Source organism: Moschus berezovskii, chromosome 21, assembly GCF_049115385.1.
Source record: "Moschus berezovskii isolate FMDL1 chromosome 21, NW_MosBer_1.0, whole genome shotgun sequence".
NCBI classification, from domain to species: Eukaryota; Metazoa; Chordata; class Mammalia; order Artiodactyla; family Moschidae; genus Moschus; species Moschus berezovskii.
The window spans coordinates 59,705,978-59,724,557 of record NC_142480.1 but is presented as its reverse complement, the minus strand read 5'-3'; the positions used below and the strand labels follow the sequence as shown (position 1 = coordinate 59,724,557).

The following is an 18,580-nucleotide window of genomic DNA, read 5'->3' as shown; positions in this document are numbered from 1 at the left end:
ACCTTTGCACCTCTGACCATCATCCCGCCTGGGGACCTGCTCCAGGCTAGCCTCAACGGCCCTCGACCTGGCCCTCGACCTCGATCTCAGGGAGCTGGGCCTGCGGGATTGCCTGGGCCTCCAAAGGGCCTAACCCTTCCTGAGCGCCCCAGGGCCTCACCTAAAGGCCCAGGCCCTGGGCTCCGTCAGTTCTGCACGCCTCCTCGCTCCCTGGGGACGCGGCCACCAGCCCCGGCCGAGGGCAGCCTCGGTCAGGGCTCCTGGCCCTCCCGGCGTCTTGGTGAGGAACACTTCCGCTACCTCAAAGTTGCCATAAGAAAATAAATACAAGTGACACTGTGCTGGGCCAAAGCTCATTAGTTCGTTGTCCAGGCCTAATAAAGAAACAGAAGCGCAAATTACAGAGTTCAGCTTCCACACACGCTCTGTCACCCGATATCAGCGGACCGCGAGCCTGATTCCAATTGCTCCGAACTTGCTGCGCAGTTCGCCCCCCACCCCCTCCTCGCAAGCAGGAGGTTGGGTGGAAAAATATAGTTCCAGAGGGGGTAATGATCAAGCTTTTCCTCTCGGAAGCCTGCGCCACCTCATTTCCCATCAGTAATCCCAATAAAATTAACGTCGTGGCTGCAATTGAAAAGAGGAGGGCCCGCGACACTCCTGAAATAACACACTCTCCCCCAGCAAAAGGTAAAAAGCAAAACGGCCCTTTGTTCAGCTAATTAACGAAGGCCCAACTCCGAAAGCAGATGTGTTTGCTTAGCTAATCACAAGCATGTTTCTTTCAAGGAACGTCATTTCGAGGGGGCCGCCCGGGGGAATGGGAAAGGGGGACACAGCACCCCCCCACCCAGGTCCTCTCTGCCTCAGGGGTCTCTCACCCCCAGACTGAGATCCGGAGGCTAAACCAAGCAGCCCATCTCTCACACCTCTCTCTCTCTTGGTCCAACCCCAGAGGCCCACTAGGCACCTCGGGGCTTGCCCGAATGCCAGGCCTGCAAGACGCAAGGGGGGAAAAAATGGAAAAGTTTTAATGACACAGATGCCATATTAAATGAGGCAGTTTTACAATTCACTTTGAATAAGACGCTAACTTATTACAAGTCTGTTATCAGAAGGACGATAAGATTTATAACTCCAAGAGTCAGCTTTTCCCCTTAATGACAATGGATGTTAAAGAGAGGAAATCTGTTCTCTATTAGAGGAGATGAGAGTCCCTTCCCTGTTTTCGGGCATTTACAGATGCGTCCAGGAGGGCAGATACCAAGTCCCTTTGTGTCTCCTTGTGAAAAATTCGGCCTTTCCCCTTTGGCTATGAAACCGGGTCTCCTGGCTGGGTTAGCACCTCGCTCAGCCTTTCAGCTTGAGCTTGGCAGAAGGAAAAAGAGCGAGCGAGAAGGGCAGGGAGATAGATAGGTAGAAGAGGAGATGGAAATGGAGCGGGTGGGGGGCGGTCTCAGGCCGTCACGCAGGAAAACTATTTCCCCGGCTTTCTTTGCCATACAAAAGATAGCTTTCTCCTAAACCAACACAGTAAGCAAACTTTAAAAAACTGGGGTCCTGTTACAAACCAACGCCCAGCACTAACTGCTTTAAAATTACTGCATAATTAGATTTAGTTGAATTTCACCATTAATTAGGCAGCCGCACTGCAGGGAGCCTTTGAAATCTGAGAAAATGGGAAAAAATCATCTGAAGCACGTTTTTTAAACCTAACTTCAATAAATCTTGACCAGGCCCGGAATTCAGAGAGTAACCTCGCTCCCCTCCCAGGAGGCTGAGGGTAAGGGTCTCTAGGCCTGGGCTGGAGCTCAGTGGGACTTTCAGGGGCGATTCCCCCGGTTGGCGGAGAGCTCAGTCCGGGCCCAAGCCACAGTCTCTGCAGAGGCCCTCAGGAGACCCTCTATGGGCGGCCGGATCTGTCCCACGGCCGACCTCCCCTGCTCTCAAACCTGTTCGATAAAAGAGATTCCCCCCCCCCCCGCCCCGCCACTGCAGAAGCGCTCCTGTCAGGGGCGCCGTCCACGCTGGCTCGTGCACTTCTAGGGCCTGCGCCCCCCGCCCCAGAGCGCCCCCGGGCAGCCCTCCACCCGTAAAGCCCCCTTTCCTCCAAGTTTGCCACTGAAGCAGCAAGTTAGCTGTGCCCACGTCCTGCGGGTTGGGGGGGGGGATGGCCGACCGGTCCCCACACTGCATCATCCCGGCCTCCCACCCCACCAACTCGGAGGGGCTCGCCGGACGACCCCCAGCTGCAGCCCCTGCATGAACCAGCGCGGCGACTGACCGAGGTCTGCTCCTGTGGCCTCGCCCCCTCCCCCTCCACCGCTCATTGAAGCCCAGCGGTTGCGGAGGCCGACTTTCCCTCACTCGGTTCTCGCTGAGGGGAGACCTGGAATAACCTCTCCCGGCCATGAGGGGCGGGGGGCGGCGGCAGAAGGGGCCGCCGCGTCTCCAGCGTGTCCCCTCGCACTTCTGCCGCTCTAACGACAGGCACCACCGAGGCCCGCACTGCCTCGCCAGGGAGTTTGAACAGAGGGCTCTCTGCCTGCAGAAGCAGCGGCCTCTAGCCGCCCACCCCCGGCCCGTTCCCCCCCCCCCACTTTCGGATGCCCAATGTGTTTCCCATTAGCCGGCCCCGCCGCGCCTGGCAGCCCGGCGCTCGCGGCGCGCTGGGAGACGCCATGTTGGCTCCGCTCGCAGGACCCAGTCGGGAGCGGGGCTCCGCGGCCGAGCCTCGCGCGCGCGCCGCCCGCCGCCTCGCGCGCGTCCCGGGAGGGCGGCCCGGCGCGCCCGGCACCCGGGCCTTCCGCGGGGCACTGACGCGGCGGCCGCGGGCCCCGGCCGGATGCTCGCCCCGGCGCCCCGGCTCCGCGAGGCCGGCCCCGGGCGCCCCGGCGAACTTTGAGCGCCGGCCCCCGGCGAGAACTCGCTGCTCCGGGGCCGAGGCCGGGCGAGCGCGAGCCGAGCGCACGGGCTGGGATTCCGCCTCCCACCCCCTCCAGCACCGTCGCCACTCCCCTCCCCAGCTCGCTCTGCCCCCGGGTGTGTTTGAAAGTGGCGAGCAGCCGCGGTCGCCCCTTTCTCTCTCTCTCTCCTCGGACCATTGTTGCGTTTCGCGTCTAACTGGGTTCTCTCACACACCCCCCACCCCCGAGCGCCAACAGGAGGAGGGGCAACGGGCTTGGGAAAAGAAATAAAGCGAGCTCAGATCAGATTGGGGGGGGGGGGAGAGAAAAAAAAAAAAGCAAGGAAAAAGAGACACTTAAAGGGAAAGAGTCGCCATGTTTAGCAGCTTTTTAAAAAAGATCTCGTCAATTTCACACAGAACGCACTAGCTGGGTCCCAGCCCTCGTCTTTTGTCCAATTCAGTCGCAGCAAAGATCTTTTGTTCTAACTCAGCGTGAAAAGAAAAACTTTCTTTAAATGCTATAAACTTAAACCAAACTCAAGACTCTAAACAGATCCTCCTCCGGCCACTCTAAACATATACAAGGGGTTTTGTTTTAACCGTTTGAAAAATTTTGGGTCCTGTTTTTCTGCCTCGCAGATCCCAAGCTACATTGCTGAAACTTAGAGTGAGAGAGAGATTTCCAACGTCTAGAACACATGCTTAAAGCAGAATAAAACAGGGACTGTCTTTTGCTTTGAAAATCATAAATTATAATTTAATGCCAATAATAATTTACAACAAATGGCTGTTTACAATAAACTAACACAAAACAAACAAGGCAAAGGGCCTGTGTTTTACTTATTAGAGAAAACTTCACACACTCACATGGATAGCACTTGCAAGAGGAGAAAATAAACAACAATCTACGAAACCTCAATCTAGAGGTCAGCAATGTTCTGTCATAAGAACATACTTAGATTTATGTATGTATATATCTACAGAAAGAAGCTGAGGGTCAGAGGGAGAACTCTGCTCAGATGCACAAGTCAGATTTTTCTGGTCTACATGTATGGACTGGAACTGAGTATCAAAGTTTAATACACTTTACAAAATGATCCCTTTTCTTTCACATCCCCTTACCCACCACCCCCTTTTAAAATCAAACCACAACACAGTGATGTATGATGGTGGTGTGGGTGCTGCAAAGCCTCAGTAAGAACAAAAATTGCAAGCTCCCACACACTGAGCTTCCTTCAAACCAGGAAAAGAGAAAGAGGGAAAAGAAACAAACAAACCTCCAAAACAAAATAGTTAATACTTCCAAATCCACACACCCTATAAAGTTTCCTTCTTTCTTTCTCTTCTTTTTCTTAATTTGGCTTTTAAGGACAAAGGATCCCAAGAGTAGTACAGATTGTATCTACACAATTTGAAATGTCAGAATGTCTCTGTGTTTTTATGTACAGAACTCCAATGGAAAAGATTCCCTTGACCTGTGGTCATGCTCTCACAGAAGGAACGTACAGGGGGGAGGGGAAGGCAGGCCAACTGCAAGTTATCATATACACATAAAAAATAAACCCTTCAGCCACTCTAAGCTACATCACTGAATTTGAAATCCTCTCAACAACCACCCTAGATGAGAATCACAGAGTATTTTTTAAAATCACACCTACTTAAGGAAAAACTCATTGCAAACAACTGCCTTCTATTGACAAGGCTGGATTAGCTTGCTTGAACCGTCTTCTGCATAACTGTCAGAAATGTACAAAACAGTATTTTTTCCTGATCATAAAATAGATACTGATCTTAAGATTTCTAATACTTTTCACAATACCTTCCCTAAGCAGGCACTTAAGTGTGACAAATATAAGGGCCTTTTTTTTTTTTCCTGGAAAATCCATTTTTAATTAAAAGAAGGATTAGGTGAATGGGGGTGGTTTACTATATCAGTATGGTACTTCCTAAACCATAGATAAACCATTAACTTCAGCTCCCCCCACCCCATCACACCCAAATTAAACAGGCAAATACACTAGTCTACCTTTGAACAAACTGGCTGAGGGAAGTGAACAAATAGAGACCCTGGCCCAGCTCAGAGAGAGCTAGCTCACAGGGGCTTCTCGATGGAAAGACAGTGGGGACAGCCAAACAGGTTTCAGATATCAAATAATATTTTAATTTCTGAATACTTTCAATTTCCTTGGAATATAACACACAAAGACTCGACCAAACAGTTCAGTTATTATAACTTTTACAGTATACAGAAATGTTGCACTTAAAAAAAAAAACCTTCAGTTTTTTTTTAAAAACACAAACTGTAAACTCTAAGATACTGAATCAATCACGTTACCTATAAGTGCCAACAGTGTTATTTTGTCATGCTGATTTCAATGGTATTTTTTAAAAAGGGAAAATATCAACAATTATAATACAAAGGGTTTGCAAATATACAAACAGATATAGGATTTTCATAACAATTCAAGAACTAAGCGGGACCCAATTCAAATTACAAAAGTTCACTTTTTATTCAAAACCTCAGCATGTGTCTTGGACACATTCCTTGGCTGCCAATAAATTCCACAGTTCATTCTCTTTCTTAAAATATTTTTAAAAAGCTAGGTTTGTCATGGTGTCTTTTGGGGGGGGGGGTGGGCTGGGTCAGCGTAAGGGAAGTTTTTAAGTGTTGTATGTGGTTCCTCCAGTTCTCAAATTAGAGTGCTCAACTTCATCTAAAATTTTTGGTCACCACTTGTAAGTGCGTTTCCATCATCTTTGAGTTGCCTTTTAAAGTTTTATGTCTTCCTATGATATTTTCATGGACTCAGTTTTAATTCTTGCAGAACATATATTTTAAGGATACACAGTTTTTAAGAAGCCAAGATTATATCAAAACTTATTATAGAACCACAGAATAAACTGGTTTGGAACCAGAAAAGTACAAAAAAGAACAGCTAGAGGTACATAGACACAGGACAATTAATAATTTGGAAAAAAAAAAAGACTTTCTCCATTCTGCTAATTTTCTCCCAATCTCCTTAAATGCACTTTTAGCAATATTTTTCCAAAATTTACCAAAAAAAAGAAAAAAGACTAATTTCCTTTTTATACAAAAATGATAAGTAGCAAGTTGTTCTGACCGACACAGGAGTTTTTTTTTTTTTAATGCATTCTGTAAAAGTTCATTCGACAGTCTTTTTTTTTGGAAATTCACAGTCCATTAAATTCTTCCCCTCTCTTCTTTTAGCAAACTTGTAACATCCTTTTATATCCTTTCTTAACAGAAGGAATTTAAGCAAACAAACCAGTCTTTTGCCTTTTCTTTCTCTCTGTTTCACTCCCCCTTCTTATTTTGATTGATTTATTTATTGAATTGCCATATACGGCCAGTTAAAACTGCTGCCAGACAGTAACATATCCCGGATGAGGGTTTCGATGGGGGTTTTACCTACCAAACGGACGAAAAACAATTGCTCTATGACTGAGGAGGAGACCGTGCGGAGGGAAGGGAGGCGAAGCAAAAGCTTTCCGAATCGTGTTGGTTGGTTGGGGTACTGGCTCCTAACGTATTCTTCCAAAGCACACTGGGACTTTTCCTGCAAGCTTTCCACATGGGCTACATCAGAGAGACCACAGGCATCTGGAAGAAAGTTTAAAAAAAAAAAAGAAGACGACGACGAAGAATTCAGTCATCAGATTAAGAGGTTTGAAATGGGTCACATGAAGTGTGTGTACAGTGCTCTGTCAAACTGCCCCAACCGGAGCTGGAGCAAATGCCTACGGACTTGGGAGCTGGGGTGGGGGGAACCGAGTGAGACGGTCCTGGGATACTAGCTTTAAAACAACACAACTCAGGGCAGGCACTGCAGGCTTTCTATGTCCCAGTCCTCAGGCTTGGTGGCCGGGAGGCCCAAGCAAAGTGCACTGGGTGAATCTAGCTCAGGTCAGTAAACAGACTGACAAACACATGAAACCAAAACTACCAGTGCCCCGCCCCTCCTCCTCTGTAAATAATAGTTTGGCTTATAATTATATGGGGGGGGGGTGGGCAACAACCTGGCCCAGCCCAGGGTAATGGCGCTCACGACCCAGCCTCAGAGTCTCCCCAAAGAGGGCGACTCATTTTTCTCCAGTCTTTGAAACTGATTTAAGTGGCCCTTTAAAACTGATCTTGTCAGTTTAGCCTATTGAAGGGCAGCCATGCAAACTGTGATCTCTCTGTTCATTTGAGCTGTTTCTTTTCCCTCCTTTTCTTCTCTCTCCCTTTTTCTCCTACCCACCCCCTGATTTTTTTTTTTCTCAGGTCCCTCCGAGAAGAAACCCCCTCCCCGTTATCTTCAGGAAAACACGTTTCTTTTTCGGATATGTGAAAATACAATAAGTGCCTTTGAAATGAGAGGCTTCTCAGTGAAGGCGGTGCAGGTTGTGACCTGACCTCTGGGGGCTCCTCAGGCAAGACTGGGGCTAACACATGCATATTGTCAATCCTTAAAGCAGATATTCAAAAACTGCGTCCACCCCAAGAACCAGAATACACATACAACCTCCTCATGTGTGGAGCTAGGGCTCTGCATGTCTACAGAATGCATAGGTGTCTGTGATCAGAAATTAAAAGATCTGTTTGCATTGGACTCCTTCACTCCGCAAGCGCACTGTCTCTCAGAATCAGATAACAAGGACCTTTATCTCTCTGTGAGGCCATCTGCATTCTCCACACAGGCCTCTACATTTTACAAACACTAATAAATTAAACTGTTACAAGAGTATCAGGCATTTCTTTCCTTGGAAGACTAAGGTACCTCTAAGAGCTAACAATGAGCTCAAGAAAGGAACCACCGCCCGGATGGTCTGGGAACATGGGCTGGGTGCTGGGTTGCAGGAAGGGTTGAAGGTGACTCTGGGTTAGGGGACGATCCTGTCTGTACATTTGCATCAGGCAACTGCTCTAGTTGTGACAGGTCCCCCGAGAAAAATCACCCAGATCCAAGCCTCTGCATACAGCCCTTCCTTGCCCAGACACTGCCCTTTAATTGATTACCTAAGGACTTTCACAGACAGAATTTGGGGGTGGCAGTGGATGGGGTGGATTTTATGTAAAAAGCAGCAGTATATAAAAGAAAGTGTGTTAAAGACTCAGAATCTACAACAGACTCAGCTCAAGACTTGGGTCCCCAGATTTCCTTGGAACAATAAGGAAGAGACTGGATCTTTTTGTCTGCTACAGGCACTCCTCAGCTCTCCTGGTGTCCGGATTACAAGCTGCAAAACCTGCAGTGGATGTCTAGGTTCCAAGCCCTACCCAGGTCCAAATTTTGTTATCTTGAACTGGGAGCCCCCTTCCTCTCTCAGCCGTGACAAAGGGGGTCAGCTGACAACTCGGAACAAGCATGTGGAAGGGGTGATTTCCACACACCTGGGCTCTGCTGAACTCAGTCTGGGGGGCCAGCCAAAAGGCTCAGGTGTGGCCCAAAGTGGTAAGCCAGACACCTTCCATGATCATTTGACCTCCAGAGTTAATTAATATTAGATCTATTACTCACACAGCTTAAACTACCTGCAAACTAATTAGATTTCATAAGCAGTCACTGATGGTTTTACATCTCTGGCAACACTCATATCCAGCCCAAGTTGGCACACACTTTGCGTGTTTAAAAATTGCCTTAAGTGTTTGCCTGGGCAGGGGAAGCGACAGGCCTGAGTCTTGAACCCCCTGCAGACATTCTGAAGAGCGATGATGGCCCCTTTCTTCCTCCTGCCCCTTCCTGACAGCTCTTTCCCCTCTCTGGACAGTCTGCATTGTTTTAATAAAAAATATGCTTTTGAAAATTGCTGCCCTCAGGTTGGCGGGGCCTGGAGCTCCAACTCGCACTGAGTTAGCAGGCAAACTTTTCCCCCTCCCGCTGCGGGCAAACCTTCCCCTGAGGGGCTGATACCAGGACTGTTCCAGCGCCTACAGGCATCTCCCGGAGGCTCAGCCCAGGTGACAGAGCAGACATGGGGGTAGAGAAGATTCCTCAGCCGGCCCAGAGTGCCTGAGGTGAGGGAGGGAACAGGAGCGTGCATCCTAGTCTGGCGGAAGGGCAACAGGCCTGCGAGGCTTCCCCATGGCCCATTTTGAAAGAGTCAACAGTCTGAAGCATCCTTCCCGTGGCCCAGCCTTCCTCTCCTCTCCCCAGAACAGGCCTGCCGGGGCCCCACCGCTAGGCAGAGTTCCCATTCCAAGTTTCCCTCGACAGTGTGGCCTGGGCCGGCTCTGGGGGCTCCCAAGAGTTTTAGGCCCTAACTCTGAACTAGGAGCCCGGAGGCCCGAGAGAGCAGGGTTCCTTCCTACCTGAGGTGAACAGGACTATGGCCTTGAGGCAGCTGTACTCGGCGGAGTCGACGTGCAGCGCTTTTAGCTTCTCCACTTGCTCTTGGAAGATCCGTATGTGGTCCATAAAGGCGACCACCCGGTCGGCGGACATGGGCGAGGCGTGGAGGCCGGCGGCGGCCAGGAGCGGGGCGACGTGGAGGGGCATGGAGCACTGGGCCGCGTTCAGAACGAACAGCTCGCTCCAGGTGAGGCGGAGCAGGGCCACCTGGTCGGTGATCTGCAGGTCGGGGAAGAAGGGGATGTTCCGGGCCCACTCGACGGCGCTGAAGAGCATCCGCGCTGCCAGTTCGCAAATGTTCTCGATGCCCATGATGTTGTTGGGCTGCATGCACTGGCTGCCGAAGCGCGACGTGGGGTAGGGCTCCGCGCGCAGCAGCAGGGAAATATATCCGGACAGGTAGGAGTGGCAGTTGAGGGGGTCCCCGTTGGTCAGCGCGAACTGCCCGTGGCTTGGCTGGGTGGGCGGCATCCTGCCCCTCTGGACGGCTGCGGGGAGGAAAGGAGACACTCCGCCGTTAATGCCCAGCCTCGTCCCCCCTGCTTCCCCGGCAGGGTCAGCTCCAAGCCCGCCCCCACTAGCCCCCCCAAACCCCCGACCCCGACCCTGACTCCGCGCGGCGCAGGAACTCGCAGGCCTGCCCCTCTCTCACCCGCGAGCCAGGGCCACCGACCCGAGGGGCGCCGGGAGCCCGGCCGCCCTCTCCTCCGACCACCACCCAGGCCAGCTCCGGCGATCAAGGCGGCCCACTGGCCTCAGAGGCCCGCTCCGGGCCGGGAGGCCGAGCACCCAGCATGGACCACTTTGCCTCGGGGTGCCCGGCACGGTGGGAGGGATGGAGCATTGTGGGGGGCATCTTCTTTTACTGCTAAACGGCTGATATTTTTTTTATTGATTGGAGGAGAAGGAGCGCGGGATGGGGGGGCCCGAGGCTAGGGGGAGGGGTAGACGCTTTTGCAAAAGACACCAAGGAGCTTCACCCCGGACGGCCTGTAGCCACCCCAGCACCGCTCTCCATACCCCCATCCCCCCAAGCCCGCAGCCCCGGCCCCGCGGGCCACCCCTGGCGAGAGGCGAGCCGAGAGCCAAGGTCTGGCGGCGGCCGACTCGGTGTGCTCGCAGGAAGAGAGAGGGCGGAGAGACAGGCCGGCCGAGGCGAGAGGAAGCCGGGCGAGAGGCGGGGAGCGGGCGGCCGGCAGCAGCGCCGCCCGGGAGGGCCGGGGAGGGCCATCCAGCTCGGGCACGAGCGGTTATCTGACGCCGGACGGGGAGAGTAGCTCTCGCAGAAACACAAAGAAACCCGGGCGTTCGCTCGCCGCACCCCGGAGCCCGCGCCCGGCGCTGAGCGCGCCATTGGCCGAGCAGGGCTCGCGGCGCTCGGCGAATTTCATATCACAAAGACCCAACTCGCGCAGAGCGAAAGCAGCCGCCCCAGGCCCCTCGCCCACCCTGCTCCTACTCCCTATCGCGCTCTCCTCCTTTCAAAAGTGAAAGGAAAAAAGAAAACAGAGGTATTTTTTTTTTAGCCGAATGTTAATCCACGGAGGGTCACATGAGCGCTGCCCGGGCGGCAGCGTTAATACGGCGAAGTGCATAAAATTGCCATTTGTAATTTGAACCTCCTGTACGAAAAGTACAATCTCAGGTTGATTTTTTTTTGAGAGGGTGGGGGCTGGGGAGAGGGGTGGGGAGGAGGGACATATGTTGAACATGCAGGGAAAACAAGGAGAGAGAGACGGAGAGGAAAGAGAAGTAAACCAGGCTTTAAAACCGCCACCACCTCCTCCTCCCCAGTCCCTTGCAGAAAGGCGAACTCGGATGAACTGGCCATCAATGCAAAGGAAATGAAAACAGCCCGGAGAGAGTTGAGGAAATCAGTCGGCAAAGCATGCGGATTTGGGGGGGTCTGGGTTCCACTGCAGAACTTGCTTCTAGTATAAAAACCCCTTTCAGCTGCAATGCGAGGAGAAGAGCTCGGGGCGTCTGCGTCCTTACCCGGAGCAGGCTAGCCAAACGCACCCAGGGCCCCGGGACCGCGGGCGGGGGGAGGAGAAAGGAGAGGCCGATACCTTCCCGCCTCATGCCCACTTTGAGGCACTTTTTGAGGCGGCAGTACTGGCACTGGTTCCGGTGGTGCTGGTCGATGGGACAGTTCCGGTTGGCGCGGCACGTGTAGCTCAGGTTCCTCCGCACGCTGCGCTTGAAGAAGCTCTTGCAGCCCTCGCACGTGAACTGGCCGTAGTGCTTGCCGCTCGACTTGTCCCCGCACACCACGCACTCGATGTGCTGCTGCTGCTGCTGCTTGTCGCCGCCCGGCCCGCCGGGGCCGCCCTGGCCGCCGGCTGCCGTCTGGGCCGGCGTGCTGGCCGGGCCCCCTTGGCCGGGCGTCTGTGGCGTGTGCGGGGCGCCGGGCGGCGGGCCGGGCACGGGCGGCGCCTGCGAGGCCTGGCTGCCCTGAGAGCCGGGCACCTCGTCCTGGGGGTCGCGCCACGTGCTGACTACCATTGCCATATCTATGGGGGCCGCGTCCGGACTTCCTGCTCCCCTGGCTGCGGGCGGCGGCGGGCTCCCGGGTCTCGGGCTCCGGCGCGCCGCCTTTTGTGTGTGCAAAGGGTGCGAGAGGGCGCGGGAGGGCGCCCCGGGTGGCTCGGGGGGGCTGGTTGGTTGAGGTTGGTTAGTTTTTCCTTTTTTGTTTCTGCTTTTGCAAAGTTTTGTCGATGGCTCGTCTGGCCCGGTGTGTTTGTTTTGTTTGTTTCTCTCGGCTCAGCTTTGTTGCTTTCGGGGGGCTTTCCGCCGGGGAGGGGAGGGGATGGGGCCGGGGGAGAGCAAGTGGGAGCAGAACGTGGAGAGAGAGAGGGAGGGAGGGGAGGGAGAGCTGCAAGTCGATTGTCTGGCTTCAAGACAGAAGTAGGAGGCAAAAAAAAAAAAAAAAAATCTCCAAAGATCTTCCTCGCTCTCCCTCCCTCTCTCGTTCACTTTCTCGCTCTCAGAGCTGGTGTGTAGCCGAGGAGTTGGAGGAGGAGGAGGAGGAGGAGGAGGAGAGGCGACTGTCCGGGGGCCAAGTCCAGGGCAGCCCACAGTCAGCCATTCAGGAAAGCCATCGAAATCGGGAGGACTCGGAGAGCAGAGGCGCCGGTCTCGGGCGCGCCCAGAGAGCCAGGCAGGCCGGGGCGGAGGCCGGCGGCCCGCGGAGTGGCCGGAGCGCTGCCCGGGTCCAGGGGAATCAGCATGAAAGTGGTCCGCGTCGGGCGCTGCGCGGCGTCGTCCCGGCGCTGGGCCGCCGCCTGCCCCGGGCGCCCCGGCGCGCGCCTCGCTCGCTCCGGCCGCCGCCGCCCGCTTTCGCCGGATAGAGGCCGCTCGCTGCTCCCCGCGGGCCGCTTGGGCCGCCGCCGCCGCCGGAGCCGGAGCCGGAGCCGCCGCCGCCGCCGCCGCCGAAGCCGCCGGGTCGGGCCCGGAGCCGCCGCGTCTAGCGCCGCCGCCGCCGCTGAAGCCTCTGCCGCTGCTGCCGCTGCTGCCGCCGCCGGAGCCGCTGCTGCTGCCGCCGGAGCCGCCTCACACACATAGGGAAAGAGTCAACTCGCCGGCGGCGGGGGAGAAATGATAAAAGAGAGAGAGGAGGGCAGATCACCACCTAGAAGCACATCCTTCGTGCGCAGAGGGGGGAGAAAGAGACGGAGAGAAAGAATGAAAGAGGGGAAAAAAGGCAGCACGGCACCCGGAGAAAGAAGGCAACTCGGGGAGAGGAGGAGGAGGACGAGAAAACACACACGCGCGCACGCACACACACACCGCGGAGAGAAAAGAACAGAGAATCAAAGTGATCAAATATGCTAAAAAGGGGGGCGCGGGAGGGAATGCGATTTATAGGCGCCGGGGCTGGCAGAAGTGGCTTCTCCGCGATCAGCTCACTGAGCTCTCTATATAGTGAACTTTGACACGACTGCTGCAACTTAGCGCACGTTGCCATGGCGACGGCGCGCCTTATAAGGCAGCCGCCGGGGTTGGCCTGGCCAGGCGCGCGCGCGCCGCCCCCTCGCCGTCATTGGCCGGAGCGCGGCGGCCCCGCCATGGCGGCCGCGGGCGCAGCCCGGTCCTAGCGCGAGCGGCGTCGCGGCCGGGGCTCCGGGCGCTCGGGGGGCGAGGGCTGGGGGGCGAGGGCTGGGGGGCGGGGCGCGGGCGGCGGTGCCCCCGCCGCAGCCAGGCGGGGGATGGGCCCGCGCCGTCCCCGGGCGCGCGGCCACCGCGCTCTGCGCACCCCGCATCCGAGGTTTCCGCCCCGGCGGGGAGAGGAGCGCTGCGCGCACGGAACGACGCCTCTTAAAGGCTCCGCGAGAGGCTTTGGATGGAATCGGGGACTTCGATTCTCGCAACTTGGCAATGCCACCGGATCCGCAGCTCGCGCACCACCCGGGACTCCCGGCGCATCTTGGTGCCCGCGGTGCCAGAGAAAGAGAAAAGTTGTCCGGTTTCTTTGCAGAGGGGTAGGGGGTGAGGATGGGAAGGTACCTAGAGCCCAGCTGACAGGCATTTTCCAAACGAACCATTTGGTCAAATCCGGGTGCATGGTAGACCCTTCCCTTACTCAAGTCTGATCACTTGCTTGGTTTGGTGGTTCTTTTTCTTTCTTTCTTTTTTAAAGAAAAAGAGTCGTTCAGTGGCTCTTCTTTTTTTTTTTGTCTATGTAGGGTTAACTTTTCACAGGTATGTGGCCTGACATTTTAATTGCTCAAATAAAGCATCTCAGATGCTGAGAAGCCGAAGTAGACTTCATCTCATTGTCATGACGCAATTAAAATCAATTTTCTTCAACTTTATTCTCTCTCCTTAGTTTCAGCTAACTCCCAAGCCAGCGAGCGTCCTGCCACACACCCAGTCGTGGGGAGAGGTGAAAAGACCTTTCTGCCGGCTGATGGACAAGTGGAGGCAGCCTCCAGCGTCCCTTGTGCGTACCCTCTGTACACACATGTAAGCGCACATGTATCAGATGCACATTTGTCAACGTACACAGACAAAGACTTCAGCGACTATGCTCCTAGGTCATAGAACAGTTGAGTAGGACTTCATTGTTCCTCAAGTTCCTTTTAAGCATTCATACAGTCATTCAAACACACACACAGATTCTGCCCCAAATTGGCAATACAAGTACAATTCACAGGAATCACTGCACAAGCCATATTCTACCTCAAGAGATCCGCTGCAATGAGAACAACTTCATTGCCTGTGCCATTCTGCTCAATGTGCTAGAAATCATCAAGCCCGTTGTATCTCTGAATTCTGGAGCACTTAGTTTTAAACATCAAACATCTAGAATTGTCCCCCAGAACACATCATATTCCAACGCAGTAATCTTTCTGTTCGCTTTTGACCAGCTAGTGGATCATGACTATTCAACATTTATAAAACAAAACTGCGACTCTATCATACAGTCTTTGCACGAAGAAAAATTTATGGACTGGTAATCCAACCAGGTTTATGAACAATTAAGATATTTTACACAAAGCATGCTGAGCTTCAGGAAACATAAACACACTTAAAGAGTAAATTAATGACCACAGGAAAGCATCCTTGATAGTTTTAGAAATCGAGGCAATGAAGAATTAAAAAAAATAAATTGTACAAATAATTGACATGTGTAGATTGTACTCTGTATTCAATACCCTTTACACACACCGGCAGAATAGGAGGTAAGAACTAAAGGAAGATGTAGGCAGAAAGGGGCTTGGGTTTAGGGCAGGAAAGATTCTCCTTGCTTCATTCTTGAAACCTTAGCCCTCACCCTTTCTCCGCTGAAATCAGGTATTTCACTAAAGCTGCAGGTGCTGGGATTATTTGGAAGTTTTTTTTTTTTTCTTTTTTTAACCTCCAGTGGACACTGAACTATCATGAACCTGGTGTGTAATGAGATTGCCGTAGAGCAAAGCCAGGCAGCAAATTTCAGGTTGATTATAGATACAATATAATTTTCTCCTAAAGAGGAAAAGAAGGATGGAAAAGAAATAATTTCAGAGAAGGTTGTGTCTTTTTTCTTCTTTTTCTTTTCAATCTCTGTGATTCAAGGAGGAATTGCCTAATGCTACAGATGTCAGTAGATTAGGGGCAAACTCAGCAAAGATGTGGTAGGGCTGGGGTTGAGATAGAAAATCTAATGGGCATCCTTATCTCAATTTAATAGAAGATAAGAATAATTGATTACAGAGAAACCCTAAACGCGCCTCTTGGGTGCAGGCATTTCTATGGCAAGATAACCTTCTACAAATATGCAGTGGGAAAATTTTGAGGAGCAAGAGTTCCCCCGTCCACTTTGAGATTTTTGGTATTTGAAGTACGCTCTGATGGCCTCAGATTTTAAATGAAGGATTTCCCAACTATCTTCAGCAGCTCTGGAGTCTGCTAGGCATACAACCCCAGGGCTGCTATAGAGTCAGAGGCGTTTTACTCTGTATCTTAGGACTCATGCAGTTATGGGGGTGCTGTTAAAAAGCCAAAAACAAAAATATGACTATCAATTGCAGTTAATTTTATTGTATAGAAGAAGAGAGGAGATTGCAGACTGAGAATGAAAAAGAAGGGAGCAGGTTTTAAAATGTCTTCTTCAGAGATGCTCATATTCTTTGAATAAAACAGCTCTAAGGCTAAAAGATAAATATCAATATGTTGTTATTTTTTTAAAATCCAGCCCAGTCTTTTATTGCAGATGTAAATTTATTTTAATGAGAAGAATGGCAAACTTAAATTTGGCCAGAGAAAGTTGAAAAAACATTTGTTTAACTGTAGGGGAAAAAAAAACAAACCCACCCAGGAATATGATTTTCTTGCAGAAAGTGCCTGTAATTTCCACAAATTAAATCACAATATGAATACAGACCCCAGCAAATGCTGAGTTTAACTCTGAACTCAGTAGAAACCAGTTCTGTCCACCAGGATTCATTGAAATCCTCCTTCCCCTCAATCTAGTCCGTGTGTGTTTTTCTCTTCCACCACACTGGAGCTCCGTGAATAGGGAAAGGGGCTTCCATTGTGTCTCTCTGAACTTCCAAGTCAATGCAATTTTTAACCACTGGCTTGTGGTACTTTGAAAATCACCAGGGGCTGTCAGAGTTGGGTCCTCTGAAAAATTTACAGTGCTAAATCAGAGCATATGCTGGGAGGGAAAAAATTGCTTAAGATTGGAGCTAGTACAGTATCTGTCTGCCCCCTAGTGTAAGAGTCCTCGCTGCCTAAAATTCAACTTTAAAAGAAAAGAGCTCTTAAAGGGAAACGACTTTGAGCTCACGTAGGCATAGCAGAATGAAACTTCTGTACATTTTAATCTGAATAATTCTTCAGGATTTAAAATTAATTGGCTTTGACTTGGCTGGACCGGACTCAGATCTCGCAACCTCTGCGTTTCCCGATTCCCTGGCGGAGAGGTGATGATTTTTTTTTTTTTTTCCTTCCTGAACTGGGTTTATGTGCGTCCCCCTCACCCCCTCCTCTCTTTTTCTTTCTCTGTCTCTGTCGTCTCTCTCGCTGGCTTTTTAAAAATGAGGAACCGTTCCTTGAACGTTTTGGATAGAGCACAGAATTGCTTGAGTCAGCCCGACGCGGTTGCAATAGACAGCAAAAAGGTAAACGTTTGCCTGAAATTCGCACGCCAGCTCCACCACCCCGCCCGATGGTGAGTACCCTTCTCGTCGCGCTTCTCCTCCTAGCTTAACCGAACGCTCGCCTCCCCGAGCCGCGGCCGAGGGCGCCGGGCAGCGCTTTCCTCCCTCCCTGCCTCTGCCTGGCTGGTTGTCAGTTGCACAAGGTTGCAAAATGCAGCGCCGAGGCAAATCGAACAGTAAATTCTGACACTTAGTGCGAGCCTAGCAGCTCCCTTGCTAGAAAACCGAGTCGTCTGTTGCTTGGAAAAACACGCTTATAAGGACTGGCTTTTAAGTTTGCTCTAGCGAAGGAAATGAGTTTGAGGAGATGGGAGGCACCGCAGTCTTTACGCTTCGGTTTAATCATATTTTGGCAGCTTTGCAATTGTATATTCCCCCTCTTCCCCCTCCACCACCTCTCCTACCACACACATGTAATAAAATATGGCAATGCATTGAATTGACTGTCTCCCCTTCCCCGAACCCCTTCAACCACAGTCCTAGGCATTTCATACACGTTAGCAATCCGATTTTTTTTTTGAAAAACCCCAAGTCATCCCCAACCCCACATAGCACAAGGAGAAAAGTGAGAAAGGAGAGAGAGAGAGAAAAAAATACTGTAAGTAAACATACCAAAACCATATTTGCCTTGTTCAAGGTCCCAAACCGCTTGCATCTTCCTTCTAAACAGGAATAACTCTCCTTTAGTTTGGCGGGTGAAATAAACCGCTTTGTTGGCCCCCTGAAAAGATGTGTCTTTGATAATTAAAGAGAATCTCCTCCTCGGTGTTTATCTAAGCGATTGTGCAAACTGATAAAAAGTAGGCACTAGCCTGCAGGGAAAAAGAGGAAAGGTGAAGGGAAAGATCTTCCACCTCAAGGAAGTGCTTCCCCATGTATCAGACGCTCTCAGCCTTGGAAAGCCCTGCTCAGTAACTTTAGAGAGACGAGGTTTCAGGGAGCTTTGTACATAGCTGCTGAGGAATGCAAGCCTCGCCTTTAAGAAAAAAAACCCCAAACCGTAGGTAGGAGATGTCTGGAGTGATCCTTGTCTCTCATCTCATTCCTTAGAAGGAAGAGTGCGTTGTTACACCTTGTTTGGGGCTGGAAAGAGGAGACTTTAAAAACACCCGTCCAATTGAAAAAAATCTCCCAACTTAATGAGTTTAGTCGGAGGCTGGGGCTAACGGCTCAGCCTCAGCAGAAAACCGCCAGCAACTATAGGCGATAGTGCAGAGCAAAGACGACCCAAGGCACAGCCAAATTCCACTGTTTGGGGTCGAAAGGGATGGAGTCTAATCCTAAAGCAAGTTGGAAAAAAAACAGAGGTGGGAGAGGAGGGGAAAAAAGCAGCAGCCTCACAGACTGGCAGACAGGCTCCCCTCACCCTGGATCAAAGATAGAACTTGAAACAGGAGGGCAACATTTTTCCTAGGAATCCGTTGAAATCCTCATTTCCTACTTTTAACTACCCCCCCCAAGTGATTTTTCCCTCTCCCCTGCAGATTCATGCCCTCCCCCTTTCCCAGTTCTGCTTCTAGAACTTTCCTGAAGCCGGAACCTATTTCTTTGGGGGGAGGGGTTCCCTACTCCAAGTCTTCAGATAATGAATGCTTAACTCACCCCCTCCCACCATCCACCTCCCAAAATGAATAAAGGAAGCAGGAATACAGTAACTAGCGAAAAATGAGAAT

General features: G+C 51.8%; 1 protein-coding gene and 1 long non-coding RNA gene across 4 annotated transcripts in view; one reads left to right on the top strand and one right to left on the bottom strand.

Annotated features, from left to right (window-relative positions):
* Window positions 1-3,337: 3,337 nt before the first annotated feature.
* Window positions 3,338-17,914, bottom strand: NR2F2 (nuclear receptor subfamily 2 group F member 2). 3 transcript variants are annotated; one of them, XM_088829689.1, is made up of 3 exons: window positions 17,520-17,914; window positions 9,222-9,749; window positions 3,338-6,530 (listed from the first exon to the last, which is right to left on the bottom strand). In XM_088829689.1, exons 1-3 carry the CDS (start codon window positions 17,560-17,562, stop codon window positions 6,256-6,258), a joined length of 846 nt encoding a protein of 281 aa, XP_088685815.1. In that variant the 5' UTR covers window positions 17,563-17,914; the 3' UTR covers window positions 3,338-6,255. The 3 variants fall into 3 exon arrangements, with proteins under 3 accessions (XP_088685815.1, XP_055273704.1, XP_088685816.1); XM_055417729.2 differs by lacking the exon at window positions 17,520-17,914 and adding an exon at window positions 11,331-11,999 and having other exon boundaries at window positions 3,339-6,530; XM_088829690.1 differs by lacking the exon at window positions 17,520-17,914 and adding an exon at window positions 11,257-11,380 and having other exon boundaries at window positions 3,339-6,530.
* LOC148774579 (uncharacterized) overlaps window positions 16,138-18,580 on the top strand; it is a 61,544-nt gene continuing 59,101 nt past the window's right edge. Inside the window, exon 1 of the long non-coding RNA XR_016035669.1 lies at window positions 16,138-16,670. This is a non-coding gene — a long non-coding RNA (uncharacterized LOC148774579). The remainder of the gene's footprint in view (window positions 16,671-18,580) is intronic.